This window comes from Aethalodelphis obliquidens, unplaced genomic scaffold (assembly GCF_003676395.1).
Source record: "Aethalodelphis obliquidens isolate GAN/ISIS:26980383/991018 unplaced genomic scaffold, ASM367639v1 scaffold28, whole genome shotgun sequence".
NCBI classification, from domain to species: domain Eukaryota; kingdom Metazoa; phylum Chordata; class Mammalia; order Artiodactyla; family Delphinidae; genus Aethalodelphis; species Aethalodelphis obliquidens.
In genome coordinates, this window is record NW_020837972.1 from 1458716 (window position 1) to 1477667 (window position 18952).

Genomic DNA, 18952 nt, shown 5'->3' on the forward strand with positions numbered 1-18952 from the left:
GGGGCCGCCGGGCCCAAGGACGACCCCTCCCCACCCCTGGCCCTGCTTCTCCCCTCAACCAGCCTGAAGACCCTGCCCCACCTGTGTCAGGTGCAGTCTGGCCAGGGACCTGGGCTTCCCAGCCCCTGTTGCCCCCAACCCTTCAGCCAGGGGGTGGGGTGGAAGTGGGGGGAGCCTCGGGGCTACCCGGCCCTGGACGGGAAGTCAAGTCAGGGGCGGGGTGAGGAGCTGTCTCCAGAGAAGATTCAGCAGGAGAGAGAAGCAGAGGAGCCTGGCCCAACGTCGATGGTGCCCCACTGAAGACCCAGCAAGCACCCCGCCAGACGCTGGAGGGTCCGGTGCGGCACAGACCACGGTAGGCTTCCCTGAATTTATCCTCAGCACAGGCAAACATCACCTTTTCCCTCATGTGTCGGGGGCACCTGATGGCCCACCCGGCTCTCCAGGCCTCAGTCTCCCCGACCGCATAATGGGCATGGTAAGGTGTGCCCTGCACATCTCTCTGAGCCTGTGGAGGTAGAGTTCAGACCAGATGTGAAAGTGTCATGTGGATACCTGAGGGGTTAAAGATCATGGCAGGTTTAGAGGGCAGAGGAGAGAGTACTGGATGGGGAGGCCAGAGTCCTGGCTTTGTCATCCCGAAGGGGTCACCCCTGGGGGTCTTGATTCCTGGATTCCCAAGGGGCCCTCAAGTTCCCTTTTCCCCAGAGCAGTGGAGGGTTCTGAGTTTGTGGCAGCCTAGCTTTCCCTGGGATGGAGACCTGGCAGGTAGAGGGTCCCTGTCCCCCCAGAAGGGGCTGTGGTGGGTCACAGGGTGGCCCCTGCCTGCCTCTGCTTTCGGGAAAAGAGAGTGAGTCTTTGCTAAAGTGAAGTCTCTCAAGGGAGGCTCTGGGGTGTGTGGTCGGTCAAGGTCATGACCCCTACGCTTTTGACCTTGACCCAGAGAGGACTCGACCTCTCTGTGCTTTGCTTACTCTGTAAGATGGGCTTAACTGTGGGGGCACCAGCTCATGGGACCATGCAGGGAGAAAGGAGAAATGTAAGTAAAGTCTTCACAGAGTTTGGCACCGGGGGGCAGAGGGGCGGGTGGCACCTTGGCATAAATAACCTGAGAAGGGGCTGGACCCCAATCTGACTTGGCTCAGCAGTTCCCCAGGACTGGAGAGAGGCTCCCGGGAGGGCAGGGACATTGTCCCCAGAACCTGTCCTGGGTGGGGATTAGGTGGTCCTGGGGCTTGAGGTGGGTGGGAAGGGACAGAAGTCCCCCTCCTCCCCCTCCTCTCCCTCCTATCCCCCCCACCCCCGCCCCTCCTCCCAGAGCTCCCACTGGATGGAGGCACACAGCCCCCACCCCAGGCCCGCTGCATGAGGTCTCTGGCTCCCCCTTGTGGCCAGTCCTCAATGCACACCCCCCCACCCCCACCCCCACCCCGCCGCCAGGTGCTCAGCAGGGCAGAGGCCCCTCCAGGACCCCTCTGCTGGCCTCCTTCCCTGCCCTGGCTGACGGCCTCGGCCTACCCTCCATTCCGAGCCCCAGGCATCTACCCCAACTTCCTCAATCCCCAAATCCTGCCCTGCCCAGCCCTAGGGGAGGCACTGACCCAGTCAGGTGGACCCACGGCTGGAGGTGCCCCTGCCACGGTGCCTGCTGCCCACTGGTCAGTGGGGGGCGCTGCAGCCCGCGGCTTGGGGCTAAGCTCAGTGGCTGAGTGCTGGCGAGCGCTGAGCCGCGCGCGAGCCCCGGACCTGGCCCTCACCCCCGCTGCATCCAGCGCTCCAGGGTGCCTGGGAGGCTTTCTCTATCCTCTACAACCCCATCCCGTAGTTTACACCTCAAAGAGCCTTTCTGGATCCTTGGAGACGGATGGCCTTCTCTAGGCTGGTTTTACAGACGGGAAAACCGAGACTCCTAAAAGGTTCTTTCTGGAATCCCCACTGCTAATCAGGACTAAAACCTGGGATTCCTGACTCCTTGTCTGGGAACCTGAGGGAGGCACGCAGCCCACATGTTGTTGGGGATGTGCCACTAATCTGTGGCCTTGGAAAAGTCACTTCCCCTCTCTGGGCCCCACCTGTGAAGTTTTAACAGCTAAGATAATAATACTATCAGTCACTCAGGCATGTCTTCTGTGCTGCAGGGTTTCCCAGAGGGTGATGCTAACCTCTCAGGTTGACAACATTGTGTCGCATTTTATACTCTTGGAACTGGGGTCTGAGCAATGAGGTCACATGTCTGAGGCCGTGAGTGGCAGAGCTAGGACTGCCCTTGAGGCCTGGCTGATTGAAGAGACCACCAGCCCCAACCCCCTGACACCCCCCTCATTATTTCTGACCTTTTCCCTTTGCAAGTGGGGACATGGAGGTGGCAGAGGCCAGGGTGGTCTTTAAGTTTCCCAGGCTAACACCACTTTAGGAGGTAGGTGGGCTCTTGGAGGGGAGCCTAAGGGTCAGGAACTACAGGCCACTGTCCTCCCTCTATGTGAGGGTCTCCTGCTGCCAGCCTGCTGACCAGAGTGGACTCTGGGGAGACCACAGCCACTGAGGGGCTTGCGGGACTCCAGCTCTCTAGACAGTCCACTGTGATCCTGGGGCGGGCGTGGTCCCACCCAGAAAGGGAGGAAGCGGAAACGGGGTCCAGGGGTGGGGCAGGGGTGGAGGAGGCCAGGCTGGGCAGGAGATCAGAGCGGGATTGTGTCATGGAGTCCTGCAGCTGATAAGCAGCTGAGCGGCCGGCCCAGGCAGAAGGAGGGGATCCTGGGGTTGACTCATCCTGGGGACCCCCCTGGCCCCCTGCTGCCAGTGAGCCCTGGACCACACTTGGCCTCCTGGCTCCAGTTTGAGGGAGGCTGTGGGGTCGTGGGCTGGAGAGCTCGCTCCATCGCACCCTGTGTGACCTTAGGCAAATCGTTCAACTTTCTGAGCCTCAGTTTCCATGTCTGTAAAACCAGGATTAAAGTGTCTCCCGTGGGGATGGGTGTTAGGACCGGAGATAACAGGGGACTCTCGTGAGTGCTTTGCTTGCTTTGGGGGATGCAGGCAGGAGAGAAGCTCATAAGGCCTTTGGGGTCAGTGATGGGCCAGCTACGTGCCACAGAAAGCATGGGAAGCAGGGCTGGAGTGGCTCAAGGGTGCAGGGTAGTGGGGACGGGTGTCAAACCCAGGTTACCTGGAGGACAGAGGGGGCAGCCTGGCCCTCTCCTCTCGGCTCCCCCCAGCTCCTCCCCTACCTGGTCCTGTCCCTCCCTGACTTCAGGGAGCTCATCTTTTCTTCTCTTCCCAGGAGGAGGACGGTCCAACCTCAGCCGGGCCTCAACCCCTCTATCCTCCCTGCCCATTGGGACTGGGCTACTCTACTCTTTCCATCTTATCATCAGGCCTGAGGCTCACATCACCTCCCACCCACCATCCTCAGAATGGTTTCCTCAGTCCGTGCTGGCGCTGAAGGACGGTTTGGGGAGAGGACCTGGCTGCTTCCCTGACATCAGCTCTGGGGTCGGGTCAGGGTGGCCCCAGTGAGCTTGTCTGGGGGAGGGGACGCCAGTCCCCACCTCAGGGCCAGCCGGTTTCAGGCTGAGTGGGTCCGCGGGGCTGCTTCCTGTTCTGTTTATTGCCTCTGAGTTCAGGAAATCACTGAGTGAAACATCCTCCCCCCTCCCCCCACCAACCCCGAGATTATTTAATAGGAGCCGGGCTGTGGTCTCTCTCTTTTGGAAAATCCAGTGGGAGAAGGAAGCTGTCAGCTCAGCTCTGACATCAGCTTAGTCCCTGAGCCAAGAGTCAGGGTGGCCAGGGCAGGGGGGCGGCGCTGGGGCGGGGTGGGGAGGAAACCAGCTGCTGGTGGCCCCCGTGACGTGAGGCTGCCACAGAGTTCCCAGGGGCGGGGGCTGGAGGGTGAGGAGCAGGGATTGTTGGAGACACACTCGGGGGCGCGCGCGCGCACGCGCGCACACACACACACAGGGTCACGCCTCCCCACACGTGTCCAGAGACCCCTGGCACACACAGACTCACATCCACTGGTACAGGATCCAGGCACACGGTCACACACACACTCACACAATCACACAGGGGGCTCACAAAGTCAGCCAGAGGTGTGTCCACCCCGACTCCCTCCCAGCCACACACACACATGCACACATACACGCACACACGGCCAGACACAGCCCAACACAGACACACAGCCACACAAACGGCCTCACCACACACGCACACACATGCAAATGCCCACTCGGCGGAGAGACAGACCCAAGGGGAGCCCGGCGGGCACTCCCAGAAATGGGCTGGGCCTCTGGGCCACGGGCTACCCTGGAGCGGGGACTGCAGCCGCGTCCCCCTCCCGCTGCCCGAGTGAGGATGAAGAGCTCGGTGGCAGAGTGAGGAAGGCCTGTGACTATTCCGGGCCCCACCCGGGCAGGGCCGGGCGGGGTGGGGAGCCCGGGGATCTGAGGCTGCGGAAGGGAGTGGATGGTGAGAGGCCAGGCCGTGGGAGGGCCTTTGTCCTGGCATCGGGTGATGCCAGGCCTCCACCCCCGACCGTGAGCACCTGCCCAGCCCCACCCTGCCCGCAGCACCTCCTGCCACTCCTGGGCTGCAAGGGATGGCAGCCGAGGAGCAGTCAGGAGCCCCACGCTGCCAGCTGCCGAGTGACCTCGGGCAAGTCACTCCTCAGCCCCTCAGGGCCTGGTTTTCATCACTGATACCAGTGGCTTACAAACGTTTCTGACTGAGACCCACAGTTAGAAACACATTGCACCTTGCAACCAGAGGGTGATGCACACGCTGACACATCCAGACGACGGAAACAAAATTCCGCCGAGCGGCGCTTGCCCTCGCTCTGGGCAATGCTGGGTGATTTTGCGATTCTATTTTCTTTTAAAAGTGCTGGCGGCAACCCTCTAAATTTAATCCATGATCCACTAAGAGGCAGAGACTTACAGTGTGAAAATATCGCTCTTTACCTCGGCCTGCGATGGTCTCAAGCTAGTTCAAGACTCAGAGAGAGCCTGGGGGAGGTCAAAGTGCTTGCAGAGGCTAAAATGCCAGATCCATTAAGGGCTGATGCCTGAACCATCAGGGAGGAGAGACACCCATTCTAAAGATGGAGACGTTGAGGACAGAGCCTGCAGTGGAATCAGGCCCCATGCAACTTGGCATGGACCTCGGAGGCAGGCCTCTGACCCCACTGATGATCGGAGCCCTGTAGGCTGCTGCTTCCCTTGCAATTTCTATCAGAATTGAAGAAAAAATATGCAGTCACTCTGATTCACCTCCAGGGGTGTGATTCCTGACGCAGAACCAGTCAGGAAATGTCGGGGTGATGCCGGGGACAGTTGGCAGGAGGCCAGACTGGCTTCTGGCTCCCACTTGGCCCTGAGGGTGTGTAGCTGGTCCCTGCCAGAGATTTGATGGGGTGAGGGTGAGAAGGGCAGACTATAAGCCCAAAGCTGGACCTCAAGAGCCTCAAAGACAGCTGAAAGGGAAGTGTTGCTTATTCCCAAGGTGGGAAGAATTGCTTATTCCCCTGCAGAGGCTCTGAGAGGTTGCCTGTTCCCCCAGGACCCACGCCACACTCTGTCTACTGAGAGGACCCAGGAACCCTCCTTGTCCTAACTCTCAGATCACGGGTGGAGCATGGACCCCTGGACCCAGGCCCAACCCAAGCCCCTGATTCAGGCTGGGGTTTGAGCCCCTCCTGTGGCCACCCCAACCTCTGGTTAGAATGGCTGCCACGTGGCAGGCACTGTGTGTTTCCCACTTAACATCTTCATGACAGCCCCATGAGCCCGGCGCTACCGCATCCCCACTCTCAGTGGGCTCAGAGAGAGGAAGCCAGTTGCCCCAGGTCACAGGTGTGGGCAGGAATCAAACCCATGTTTGCCTGGCTGTAAGACACACCCTTACTCATGGGTACTACCACCCTAGCCCCAAAGGGACCAAAGGTGACTTGCAAAGCCGAGCCAGCGGTCACAGGAAAGTACATGAGAGCATATAGATGGTGGAGGTGGGCAGCCCTGCAGGTGTAGTTACATCCTCCTTTCTCAAGTGCTGAATAATGAGGTGTTTTTGCCTTTTTGGACAGGATACCCAACTGCCAGGGCTGTGCCAGGAATTCCTGAGCTTCTCCTGTCTCCTCTGGCTGTCCCTCACCAACTCTGGTCCTGGGCCACTCCCTCTGGCCCCGAACTTCCTCCCCTGGGCCCATCTGACTCCGCTGTGCTCATTTCCCAGGTGGGAGCGTCAAGGCGAGGAGCGGGGCCTGAGCTGATGTCTGAGAGCAGCTGCTGGTTGAGTTTTCAGAGAACTGAGATCTTAGATGGGGACAGGGAAGAGGGATGGGGAGGGAGGAGGGGGGCCGGCCTGGGCAATGGGGGTTGCCCAGAGCACTCAGTTTCTGGGTCACTAGCCTTGGGGAATTCCCCGATGCCCAGAGAGCTGCTTACCTGGTGAGTAACTGCTCCTGGCTGCCCACACAGGATGCCTGGCTGTGAGGGTACCTCCCTGCCACCCCCTACCAATGGCCACTGCCATGTTACCCTCTCCCCTGAGTGCCCCGGGGTCCAGGAAAGAGACAGACAGGCAGGCAGGGGCTGTCCCCCACCTCCACAACTCCCCCCAGGGCTCTGCAGGGGGCGGCTGGTGATTCAAGCCCCTCTGAGCTGAACTATGTCTCCTTCCTTCTCAGATGGGCCTTGGGGGTGAATCAGCTCCTGGGGGCGGTGAGGCTGGGTCAGCCACTGTCTTCAGCTCAAGCCTGGGGTGCGGTTGGTCACGGGCCAGGATAGGACATAGGGAGAGAGAGCCCACCGCCGTGCCAACCCCCCCAGCAACCCATCTGATCTTCCTGGGGCACCCCAGAAGCTGGAGGCTCGAGGGTGTTTTGTTTCCATTATCCATCAGGAGAGAATGAACAGGCCCCTCTCCTGCCCAGCTTTCCCCCTTTAGCCCTGGATTATGCCCAACTTTCCTCATCTGTAAAATGGGGACAAGAACCCCTACTCCTCCACGGTGAGGAGGATCAATGCTGACGAGCAGAGGGTTGGCTGGGCTCCCAGAACTGCGCTGAGCCTGAGCCCTCACAGCAAACCCACAGCACAGGCGTCATTATTCCCATTTTATAGATGAGAAAACTGAGGCCAGGATGTGGTCACTTCCTCAAAGTCACCCAGCTCATAACTGGCAGACCCAGACCTCTAACCCGGCTCTGACTGAGGCTGAAGTCCATGCTTCCAACCAGCAGACTCTACTCCTCTCGCCATGAGAGACTTGGCACAGACAGCTTTTGGAAACTAAAATGCTTTTAGAAAATACTTAGCATCTACTCTGATGTAACCCTGAGCCAGGTGCTGTCAAGAGTACAAATGAGGATCAGACCCCAACCAAGCCCTCAAAGAGGGAGGAATGAGACTTGTTCCCACTTGAAAGGAGAGTGGGCAGGACTGGGCAGACTCAGCTAACCTGGGCTGTGGGAGGAAGGGGAGGCTTCCCGGAAGAAGCGGCCTGAATGCAGCTCACCACCCCTTGCTCCCATCGCAGCATGAGGTGCTGCTGGCATTAGCTGTGGCCTTCAAGCCAGAGGCCAGGGCTCCAGGCCTCATTCTCTTGTTAACTCTCTGTGCTGCCCTGGGCAAGTGTCTTCACCTCTCTGAGCCTCAGCTTCCCCACCTGACATTCTAAGAGAGACTTGTGGATGGTGAGTGAGAATCAGAAGGAAAGGAGGGGCTGAATGGCCACATGTGCCAAAGTGAGTGGGAGAGAAAGAGCCCTCAGGGGCCCTGGGGAGGCCCCAGGCCGGCCCTGGACTCGCTTCCTGGAGATGAGCAGGTGGATGGTACAGCCGCCTGGAGGAGCACCCCCAGCCCCGGCCTGGCCGCCCCCCCCCACAGACTGAGGGTGCCCTATGTGGGCCCCAGCTGTCCCCCTCACCCTGAGGCCGGTCAAATCCCCAGCAGGCCCAGTGTGCAGAAGCAGGACAGGCTGGGGATGAAGTCACAGCTGGAAGGGGCCGGGCTGGGGCTGCCACTCCAGGGTGGGGCCTGGGGTCACGACCCTGGGAGCAGGCAGCCAAGAAGGGAGGATGCCTTCCGTGAGGAAGCTGGGGAAAACACACACACACACATAGCAGCGTAGAGAGGGAAGGAAGAAAACAAACTCCAGGAGACCAAAGCTGGCCTGGAGCGCCGCCTGGGCAGCCGATTCCCGGGGACCGAGGCCACGTTGCAGGCGGCTCACGGGTCCGCAGCTCCGAGACCCTGCCCGGCCTGCCCCCGAGAGGCCCGGTGCAGGTGGTGGCTGGACATGGACAGGAGAGGGAGGCTGGGCCTGGGGTGCCGAGGGGCCCAGAACACTTGGGGAGCACAGACCAAGTCAGGTACCGTGAGAGGGGAAACTGAGGCAGGGGAGGGGGCCAGTCAGGGCGAGGGTGAAGTATCTTCTAGACTCCGCCCCACTTCCTGTTTCCTGTGGGGTGGGGCTGAGATTACATGGCGTTTGGGGGCGTTTTATAGGGCTGAGGAGGGGTCTGGGCAGCCAGAAGACAGTGCAAGGCCCGGCAAGTCCACTGGGAGTGATGCAGGGGAGGAACCGTGGCAGGAGGGCAGTGGGACGAGGAGGCGGCCTCCAGGAGAATCAGGGCACCCAGTGAGACACTTGGGCGGGGGAACAGGGGATCCATAGATGGGGCCTCTGTGGGGCCCTGGTCAAATGGATTTGGGGTCCACATCAGAAGAGTCAGGATGAGTCAGATGACAGGGGTCCGGGAGATGTGGGGGTGGGGTCTGGAGGCTGATCCAGAGTTCATGCTCCCCAAGTGCTCAGGCCCTCCTGCAGGAGAGATTGGGCCTGGGGGATTATGAGAGGGAGGTGAGCTGGGATGTCCTGAGGTGTGGGGCTGCCTGAGACAGGCTGGGGTGGCTGGACCTCCTAGGGGCATACACAGACCCCAGAGCAGGTGCATGAGAGGGGCGAGTGCCAGCTGGGGCCTTCCATGGCCCCCAAGGAAGACACAAGGTGTGGAGCGGCCGGGAGGAGGAAGGAAAGCCAGTGTGGGCTCTACCAGCCTCCTCCCTGCTGGGAAGCGCCCGCTGGGATGGGCAGTTTTATTGCCCCACAGCCGAGGCCAAGCTGGGAGAGCCGGGAGGAAGCAGCCTGGAGAGGGCAGGGCATGCGTGGGGGGGAGGGGGCACGGCGGCAGCAGGAGGGCTCGTCCTGGCACAGAGGAATGAACGAATGCTGGGCAGGTCCTCCGGGATGTGGCAAGAGGCGGGAGCTGGGGGCATGGAGGAGGGCTGAGGGGGTGGGCAGAGGGAATCAGGGGCCAGGGAAAGGCTGTAGGGCTCCCTGGCCTTGGAGAAGCAACTCTCCTGCCTCGTTCTCTGGTCGGGGTCAGGTGGGAGGGCTGCAGCGGGGGTGCCCTTGGCAACTTGTGGGACCACATAGCCCCAGATGTGTCTGACCAGCACTCCCCCACCTCATTTGTTTTGTTTTGAATGCTTTTTGCCAGGGAGGAGTTGCTGTGCTCATTTTGCCCTAGTCCTCACCATTCCTTCCTGCCCCTCCTTACTCATTTATGAATCTACCTGGCCACGATAGACACCAGATTTTGTGACCCTGCCTAAGAGACTCCAGAAGCACCTTTTGGGGGCCATAATCATTCTCTGATGCTGAGCCCCAAGGGCCCTCCAAGACATTTTCTGTTCTCCTCAGCCATCCCTCTGAGTCCTGAGGAGCAAACCTGGCTCCAACTGGCTCAGCCTCCTTAAGTCTCTGCTCCAAATGTCCTTTCAAAATGGAAATGCTGGACCACTCTCCCCTGAAGGGTGCAAAGAGTTTTAGGTAAACGCCAGAAACATCACATCTTCCCAGAATCTCCTCCCCAGGCTCTCCCCAAAGAAGGGAGTCACAGCAACCCCTCACCTCCCATCTTCCCAGCACCCTCCTCAGCCCCACAGGTACCTGTGGTCATCAATGCAGGCTTGTTGATGGCAGTCAGGAGGCCTGACCTTGTGGGACCCTGGACAACCTGTCCCCGCGGGAGCCCCACTTTGCATAGTGGCAGCGGGCAGGTTGGAGGAGGCCACCTCTGCGGTGGCTTCCAGCGCCCACGTTCAGTTTCGCTTTTTTACCGTCTAAAGTCCACACCAGGGCCCCAGCCCCTCTTCCTGGAGCCTCCTTGTCAGCCAAGCCCCAGCCTGCCTCCTCCCCACTGACCCCCAAACCCCCTGACCAGGGGGCCACAGGTGGCAGCCTCCGTCTGCTTGCCTAGTTTCAAGCCACCTCCCCAAACCCAGGTGAGTCAGGGCTGTCTGGGGTACCCACTGCCCAGGGACGCCGATGACTCGGGGACCCTCCTCCCCCTCCCCATCTTCAAACAACTCCCAGGGCAAGCCACGCAGGAAAACCGCAGGGTGTTTTGTTGAAGAGTTCATTATAATTTTATCAATCAAATTCTTAGAAGAGGGAAAAAGTCTGCTCTCGCCACCCTCCCCCCTCACTGCCCCCCCTTCACTCTCACTTTCTTCCATTCATAATTTCCTATGATGCACCTCAAACAACTTCCTGGACGGGGATCCCTGCTAAATATAGCTGTTTCTCTCTCTGTCTTACAACACAGGCTCCAGTATATAAATCGGGCAAATTCCCCATTTGAGCATGAACCTCTGAAAACTGCAGGCATCTAAGGTCTCCTCCAAGGCCCTCTGGAGTCCAGCCCATAATGAAGGTCTTGGCGGCAGGTAAATCCACCCGCCCCGCGCCGGCTTCCGCGCCCCGCCACGGGCGCAGCGGCAACTTGGGGCACTTGGCGATCGTGAGCGGGACACCCACTCGCCGCAGACACACGGACACTTGGGGCGCCCGCGCAGCCCGCCGGGCCGCCGGAGGCGCTGGGTGGCGGCCGGGAGCGAGAGCAGGCACATGGTCCCGGCACCGCGCGCCCAGCCCGCCCTGGGGCCCGCAGGTTGGCGGGCAAGGGAGGGTGCGCCGCAGCCTTCCTCCTCCTCCTCCTCCTCCTCCTCCTCCTCCTCCTCCTCCTCCTCGCTCCGCCGGCTCTCCTGCTGCTCTTCCAGCTCAGCTTTCTCCGGGACTCACCCTCCCTCTTTCTTTTTCTTTCTTTCTTTCTGTCTTTCCGCTTTCTCTTTTCCAACCGCGTCCCGGGCTGCTCCCTGGGAGGGGCGCCGGCCTCTGAGCAGCTTGCAAACTCCGGCCCGGGACGGGAGCAGGTGCCGCCTCCATCTGCTAGTGTCTGGAAAGCTGTGGTCTGTGCTAGGTGAGCCTGGGGTGTGGGGGCCCCCCAGCCATCGGGGGCCTCAGCACTGCCGGGGGATGCTGGGAGGCACAGGGGACCCAGAAGTGAACTTGAGGCTGCCACTGTCCCAGGAGGGGAACCGGCTCCTGCGCGCCACCCTTTCCCCCAACCTCATCGGTTCTCCAGCCTCACAGGTCCACCGACCCCAGCCCTTGATGCTTGGGTCACCTGGAAAGCAAGGGGGGTGGGGGGAGGCGGAAAGTAGGCGCCCTGGGCGGGGAGGGGCGATCCTGGACAGGCCCGGACAGCTCTCAGCTCTCCTGTCACCTTTCACTTTCCTTCCTCCCCCGCCCACCTGGCTGCGTGCGACATTTTCCCTTTTTTCTTTCCTGGTTGCACCATTCCTTTGCCCTCCCGAAGGCTCTGGGGGACTGAGGGACCCCAGGATTCTCCTTGTCCTAACCCACAACCTGGAGCAAGGACCAGTAGACAGGAGTGGGAGGGCATGGAGGCCAGGAGGAGTACAGAGTGGGATAGGAAGTTTTGAAGAATGACTTGGGAATGGAGTGGGGGGCGGGCAGAACTGCAGAATTGGGGTGGAGTTGAGGGTCCTAGATAGGGTAGTGGCCACATTTGGAGAAGGATAACCACAGAATTAGGGGACAAAGGGCCCAGTGAGCCAAAATCATGTGACAGGTTTGGGAGATGAGGGTCAGCAGAACCCCCCCCCCTCCCCGTGGTCCCCTAAGAAGCCCACTCTGGGAGATTGAAGTGTGAAATAACACTTAGGAATCTGGACCATCCTGGGAGGTGGGGAGGTAGGGGCTGCTCTTTTCCTTGAGACCTGCTGGGGCTGGGGCGTGGTACCCTCCAGCCAGAGGCCAGGATGGTGTCACCCTGGACCCAGTTTCCAACTGGTAGAAACAGCTCACGTCCTGCGCCTTGTTCCTGTCAGGAGACAGCAGGGAGTGATCGATGGGAGTGAAGCAGACAGAGGGTTAGAGCTCTGGAGGGAGGGGGACAGAGAAGCAGATTTGGTGACATCGTGAAAGTAAGAAACAGCCATGCTGGGTGAAGAGAGAGCTGGAGGCTGAGAGGGGACACTGGTGTCCCTGAGGGAGACGAGGCGCATCCTCTACAATGAGACCCCTTGCCCACCCCCCCACCTCCCTGCTCATGGCTCCCTCCTGCCTGTTCCCAGGAGTTGTGCCCCTGCTGCTCGTTCTGCACTGGAAACACGGAGCGGGGAGCCCCCTTCCCATCACCCCTGTCAACGCCACCTGTGCCACACGCCACCCATGTCACAGCAACCTCATGAACCAGATCAAGAACCAGCTGGCGCAGCTCAACAGCAGTGCCAAAGCCCTCTTTATTCTCTATGTAAGTCTCCCCCCAGGGTACCAAGGAAGGAGGGAGGGAGGGGCTGGGCTTTGCTGCAGGGACCTGGGCTGGCGGGGCTGGTCAGGGAAGGGAAGGGAGGGGGACTGGTCCCACCACACCCAGACTCCCTCAGCTTCCTCCCCACCCCCTGGCCCAAGCTCCGCCACTTGCCTAGGGTGCCCAGTTAGATAGGGGCAGAGCTGCCTGGAGAAGGGGGTGCCTGGCACTTCTAGCCTTGAGATTCTTCCACCTTGTGGAGGGAGAGGCCGATGAGAGACAGAGAAGGAGGCGGTGAGGTGGACGGCAGGGTGCTGTTGGGAGAGACGGCGGGTTGTGGTTGACGGGGGTGCAGAGCCGCCCAGGAAGAGGGTGAGTGCAGTGGGTGAAAGGGCAAGTGTGTGTGGTGCACACGTTGGAGGTGAGACTCGGGGTTTTCCTTTCTGTCCCCATGTGGTCCTGATGATTGTGATGAGGAGGATAATTCCTTGCATGGTATAGGCCTGGATGCTTTACCAAGGGAATCCACACCCACAATTACTTCAGGCTCTCAGGACAGTCCCGAGATGCCTACAGGGCAAGTGATTGGGTCCTCATGCCACTGTGTTTGGGGTGTGGGGACTGAAGCCCAAGAGCTGACCCAGAGGCTTGGTGGCAGGGCTGGAACACCCATCCCTGACTCCCATGTCACCTCCCCTCCGCCCCTCTGCTCCTCAGTACACGGCCCAGGGGGAGCCATTCCCCAACAACCTGGACAAGCTGTGCAGCCCCAATGTGACCGACTTCCCGCCTTTCCACGCCAATGGCACGGAGAGGGCCCGGCTGGTGGAGCTGTACCGCATCATCGCGTACCTGGGCGCCTCCCTGGGCAACATCACGCGGGACCAGAAGGTCCTCAATCCCAGCGCCCACAGCCTGCACAGCAAGCTGAACGCCACGGCGGATGTCATGCGGGGCCTCCTCAGCAACGTGCTCTGCCGCCTGTGCAGCAAGTACCACGTGGCCCACGTGGACGTGGCCTACGGCCCAGACACCTCAGGCAAGGACGTCTTCCAGAAGAAGAAGCTCGGCTGTCAGCTCCTGGGGAAGTATAAGCAGGTCATCGCTGTGGTGGCCCAGGCCTTCTAGACGGGAGGTCTCATAGCGCACAGTGACCTGAGATCTTAGACTTAGGTGGCTCTCAAACTGTGGCCGGGGCCCAGAGCAGTGCCCAAGCCAAGTGGGGGCTGCTCGCAGACCCCGAGGGGTTCCTGGCCAGTCTGTTCCCCTCCAGGGTGGGCTGTGATGAAGCCAAGCAGAGCCAAAACTCCCAGAGGGAGAACCTATACATGGCGCCAACTAGAAGAAGGTGCCCCTTCTTCTGGGATACTGCAGCCAGGCACCCGGTGTCAGGCTGGATTTCGGCCCCTTCTCGTCCCCTCAGCCAGGGTCTTCGTGAGCAAACCACACAAGTTGCCTCCAGTGACCCTGACCATGGGGCAAGACAGCAGGGGTCGGGGGCACTGCCTGGCCCCCAGCAGAATGACAACTATCAGTGCCTTCGCTGCCCCTTCGGTAGACCTTGAAAGGTCTGGTTGGAACTCAGGCAGCCCAGAGGGGCTGGGATCCTGAAGGATCCTTGGCCCCTACAAGTATGGTGAGTGGAAGGCTAGAAAGGGAACTCTGGTTTGAGATGCTGCCTTGTCTTGGGTGTGATTGGAGAGCTCAGGCCTAGGACTGTCAGGTGGAAGGTTCCAGAAGGAGGTCGCTGGCCTTCATCCTCCTGGGGAGGCAGAGAGGCCACCTTCAGGCCTGGGAAGGAAGAGAGGCCCTTGAAAGTCTCGATGGGCTCTTCTTCCTTGAGCCCGCAGTCTGTCCTGCTGTCCCGGTGGCTGGGGTCTGGTGGCTGGACCTGGAGGCGGGGTGTGGGGAGGTGGACGGGTTGTAAAGTCAGGTGAGGGGGTTCTGAGGGGACCCAGAGTCTTGTGGGCAAGGGTCTGTAAGGGAGGGGTGGATGCAGTAGTTCAGAGTGGCAGCTCACATTTGAGGCCCACGGAGGCCCCGTGAGGTCACACAAAGGTACTTGAGGGGCACCAGAGGCCATCGCTGGACCCCGGAGCAAGGGGACAGCAGAAGTTGAGGTCAGGGTCTCAGGAAGCCTGAGATCCAAGGGTGCTGTGTGTCTGACCCAGCATGATTGTCTATTTATTTTGATGCCCTATTTATATTAACTTATTGGTGCTTTAAATAGCAAAGTTAATTCCCCTTTCCCTGCTCCCTCTCCAGCAGAAATAATATGATGGCTCCTTCTGCAGGGGCCGGGGCCAGGCCTTAGCAGGGCCTGGTCTGGAAGTCGAAGATGTTACAAGTGGGATAAGCCTTATGGGTGAGGCTCATAGAAGGGTCAGGAGCTGAGAGAACTGGTCAGTCTGGGAGGGGACGGGGGACCCGGCTCCAACCCCTACCCTAACGGTAACTGGCTCTGGGGCTATCGGGACCCTGGCTGCAAGGCAGGCTGGGCCAGTTTGTGGAGTGGCCAAGGGGCCTTTTCCCAGGGCCACCATGTTGCTTGGCTCCAAGGGGCCCATTCAACACTGTGTTGTCCGGCGCCCCCTGGAATTGTGCTGTTGGAGGCAACATTCACCATAGAGATGGCACCCCTGGAGCAGTGGGCAAGGCAGCCCTGGTGGCCCACCTGCTGCTGTTTCCTTGTCCTCAAGCTGCCTCTAGACTAGCAGTCTGGGGGCCCTGGAACAGTCCTGACCAGCACCCAGCGGGGAAGTGCCTTCTCGGGTGGCCTGAACACCCACAGAGGGCGAGAGGACCTGGCTGGACCTCAGGAAGCTGGACGGCCCAGGGAGGAGGCCCCTGCTCTGGAGAGGAGGACGAGGAGGCCCTGGGATGCAGACCAGGAAGCTGTGGTCCCTCCTGCCCCACCTCCCCCCACACCCCCACCCATGTCTGGGCTCCCAGGCAGGGAACCTGATCCTTTCCTTTGTGCTGGGGCCAGGCTAGTGGAGAAACGCCCTCCAGTCTGGGAGCAGGGGAGGAGGGCCCAGAGCTGGGGCAGCTGCTAAGAGCAGGGTTCTGGCGTCTTCTCAAACCCTGAGCGGGCAGTGAGCCTAGCCGTTCAGCCAGCACGATTTTGGTGCTTTGCACTCACTTTGCACCCCTCTGCCTCCTCCGAGCACTTTACCCGTGTCCATCGGAGGGCAGGTGGGCAAGGCAGCAGGCAGGCCCTGAGGCCTGGGGTCGGGGGCTGGAGGTGGGAGTTGTCCGTCCCGTTGGCAAGACTGTTTTGTGGCGGGTGGTGGAGGAGACCACAATGGTTACATGTTTTCCAACACTGTCTTAACTGAGGGTTAAGACACTGAGGGTCACGCTCAGCCTTGTCCAGGATCTCAGCCTGCTGTCCCCCGTCGCTCTGCTCCTTCAGTGAACGTGGCTTGGAAGGCTTGGAGCCGGCTGGTCCCCCTTCGTCTCATCATCCCGTGGACGCAGACTCCCCGTGCCAGGCCCACCTGGGCAGCCTCTGAGGCTCGGGGACCAAGCGATTCTCCTCCCCCAGGCGTAGCCCCGGCTCTGCCCCTCACCCTCGTCCTCAGTGCTCTTTGTAGAACCTGTCTGGCAGACGGGCACCCACTTTGCACAGCATCTCTGAATTTTGGAGCCTTTGTGTGGAAAAAAGCTTTGCAGGGCAGGAAGCTGTCCACTTCCTCCTTTATCTGGTTTTGACCCACACCTGCATCCTGGGTCACGGCCCCAGCCCGAGGAGGAGGGAGAGGCCGGCAGGAGAGGAGGGGTTAGGACAGTCCTTTTGCAGTTTATCGAAAGAGGGGTATTGGGGACCTTATTTATTTAAAAAAGTTTTAAATGAGAAAGCACCACTATTTATTTGTCTCTCCTCCCCCTCATCCTTCTCCCCCTCTCCTTGTCCCCTCCTTGGGGATGTCTCCCTGATAGAAGCAGTCCAGCTCTGCCTCGCTGGCTCTCCAGGAAAGACATAGCGTGTGGGGCTGGAGGCCACAGCCAAGTGAGAGGTTAATTTCCCTTCAGATGGTACAGATGTTCTTACTTCCGGATTGCCACCCCCCTCCACACCCCCGCCTGTCCCTTACCCACACCCAGTACCTGGGCGTCACTCCCATCCACATTGCTAGCTCTGTGCATCCTTCCGTGTTTCCCTCCTTCCTTTCTACTGGAAAGGACTTGGCCTTGGGGGACAAATTCCTATTGATGAATGTACCCTGTGGGAATGTTTCATACTGACAGATTATTTTTATTTATTCAATGTCATATTTAAAATATTTATTTTTTATACTGAAGGAATACTTTTTTAAAAAGAAAAAAAGAGAAATTAATAAAGAATCTACTCTTGGCAAGCTTTCCAGATTGTATTCATGTGGGGAGACGGGGCTGGAGGGGCTGGGACCGTCTCTGTCCTGGGCGCCCTGCTGGGTGGGGCTCTGCCAGGCCAGGGGTGGGTGGGTGGGAAGATGGGGTGCTTCCACCAGGCAAGGGTGCCGGCATGGGTGAGGGCGGGGCGGGCAGAACGCTGGCACAGGCAGGACAAGGTGGGTGGGGCTCCAGATCATGGGGTGCCACCAGGAGGTCCTGTTCGGAATCACGCAGGACACTGGGGCCAAAACCAGGGCTTCTGTTGGGCTCTTCTGGGCCTGAGGAGCTCTCCCACTGCAGACACTGCTGTCCCTGTTCCTGCCTCACATCTGGGGACCCCCTTTCCCTGCAACCTTCTTCCCAGCCTCCTGGGACCCCCTTCCTTGGAGAACAAGAGAGTTTGGAACCGGATGGTCACAGACGCAGCGACTCTGGAGCAGCCCCCAGTCTCTCCCCGGTGCTTTGCTGGGGTCCAGGGCTCCCCCAGCTGAGATTCCTTTAGGGATGTGGGCAGTTTTCTGAGAGCCACCTACGTGCTCTTTCGTGAATGTTTGTAAGTGTCAGGTCGTGTGGTTTCCAAAGGTGCGTAGGATAGAGTTCGTGCCTCTGGAAGCTCCAAGGCGAGTGGGACAGTGAGTGAACATGTGTGTGTGTGTGTGTGTGTGTGTGTGTGTGTGTGTGTAATGGAAGAGGCACAGAGGAGGTGCTGAGCCAAGGCGGAGAGAGCGCTCACTGCCTGGTGTCAGCAGGGCGCTCAGGCCGAGGTCCTCTGCTTTCTCTGCCAAGAAGGGCCTTGACTCACAGCAACACTGGCCTCACCTGGGGGTGATCAGGAAGGTGGCATCACTGCCTCTTATTAAAGGGCAGATTTCAATTCAGCAAGTCTTGGGTAGGGAGGGAGCAATCCTTGCTGAATTGAAATCTGCCCTTTAATAAGATCGCAGGTGATCCGAGTGCACGTTAAAGCCCGAGAAAGGCCGCTCTGCCCTCCTTCCACCTCTCCTCCTGAGTTGACCAAGACGCCAAGTGTAAGTCACCAAGGGCTGCAGGGTGGGCAGCTGCCTGGGAGGGAGGGGCCGGCGGCTTCTGGGGGCCCCCAAACCCACAGCTGTTTCAGACTTTTTCTCCTGAAGCTCCTGGCAGGGAGGGGGCAGGCTAGCTGAATCCCCCCTCCAGGCCACACTCCCAGCATCCCCCACTTCTCCTTCTCTCGTGGGAGACAAGGTTGAAGCTTTTCAAAAGAAACCTTTGCTAGAAAACTAGAGGAAAACAAAGCAAACACCAAAGCTCAGACAGGAGGGAAGTACAGGGATATCAGATCCTAAATGTCATCCTGGGGGCGCTGGCTGGGCTGCCCGGCCCTCGGGGTCTTCCCTCACCTCTGTGGGGAGTTCTCACCCCAAGAGAGGGCAGGTGTTTTGTTCTCTGCCCTGCTGTGGCCAGAGAGAACACAGGTGGTTAATTGGTCATTGGGTGATCCTCCCGCAGGAGGTGAAACAGTCGCTGGGTGGGAGGAAAGGAGGCCGCCACTCTGCTGGGAAGGCTGTGCCCTTGAGGCCTGGGTCTTCGCCGTGCTGCCACATGCAGTCCTGTGACCCTCCAGAGTGAACTCAGCTCTCTTATCTGTGAAACTGCAAGAGGAATCGGTGATGAATGCCATCCTATCTACTTCACGAGGCTGCTGAAAGGCACCCGAGAGCAGGGAACTCGAGACGCTGTGTGAATTGGCATGGCCGGCCCATCAGTAGGTAGAGATGGAGAAAAGAGAACCCAGTGCCTCAGACCCCAGAGCCGTCTCTGCAGGAGAAACGGGGTCCTCTCCCCCAGTGAGTGCAGGAGGGAGGAGCTGACAGCTCTGAGTCCAAGGCTGGGGGGCTAGGCTGACAAGGAAGAGAGGGAGCAGGGCGGACAAACTTTCAGTGAATTGCTCCTCTGACGGTACCCTGAGTCGCGGGC

At 59.8% G+C, this 18952-nt stretch overlaps 1 protein-coding gene across 2 annotated transcripts; it reads left to right on the plus strand.

Annotated features, from left to right (window-relative positions):
* The first annotated feature begins 251 nt into the window (after positions 1-251).
* Positions 252-16236, plus strand: LIF (LIF interleukin 6 family cytokine). 2 transcript variants are annotated; one of them, XM_027124329.1, is made up of 4 exons: positions 252-355; positions 10610-10730; positions 12444-12622; positions 13337-16236. In XM_027124329.1, the coding sequence occupies exons 2-4, from the start codon at positions 10712-10714 to the stop codon at positions 13745-13747; spliced, it is 609 nt and encodes a 202-aa protein (XP_026980130.1). In that variant the 5' UTR covers positions 252-355; positions 10610-10711; the 3' UTR covers positions 13748-16236. The 2 variants fall into 2 exon arrangements, with proteins under 2 accessions (XP_026980130.1, XP_026980129.1); XM_027124328.1 differs by lacking the exon at positions 252-355 and having other exon boundaries at positions 10510-10730.
* The last annotated feature ends 2716 nt before the right edge of the window (positions 16237-18952 follow it).

Bases quoted from the DNA above. Each gene is read 5' to 3' on its own strand.
- LIF (XM_027124329.1), top strand. The intron at 12,623-13,336 runs GTAAGTCTCCCC...TCTGCTCCTCAG, and splicing joins AAGCCCTCTTTATTCTCTAT to TACACGGCCCAGGGGGAGCC.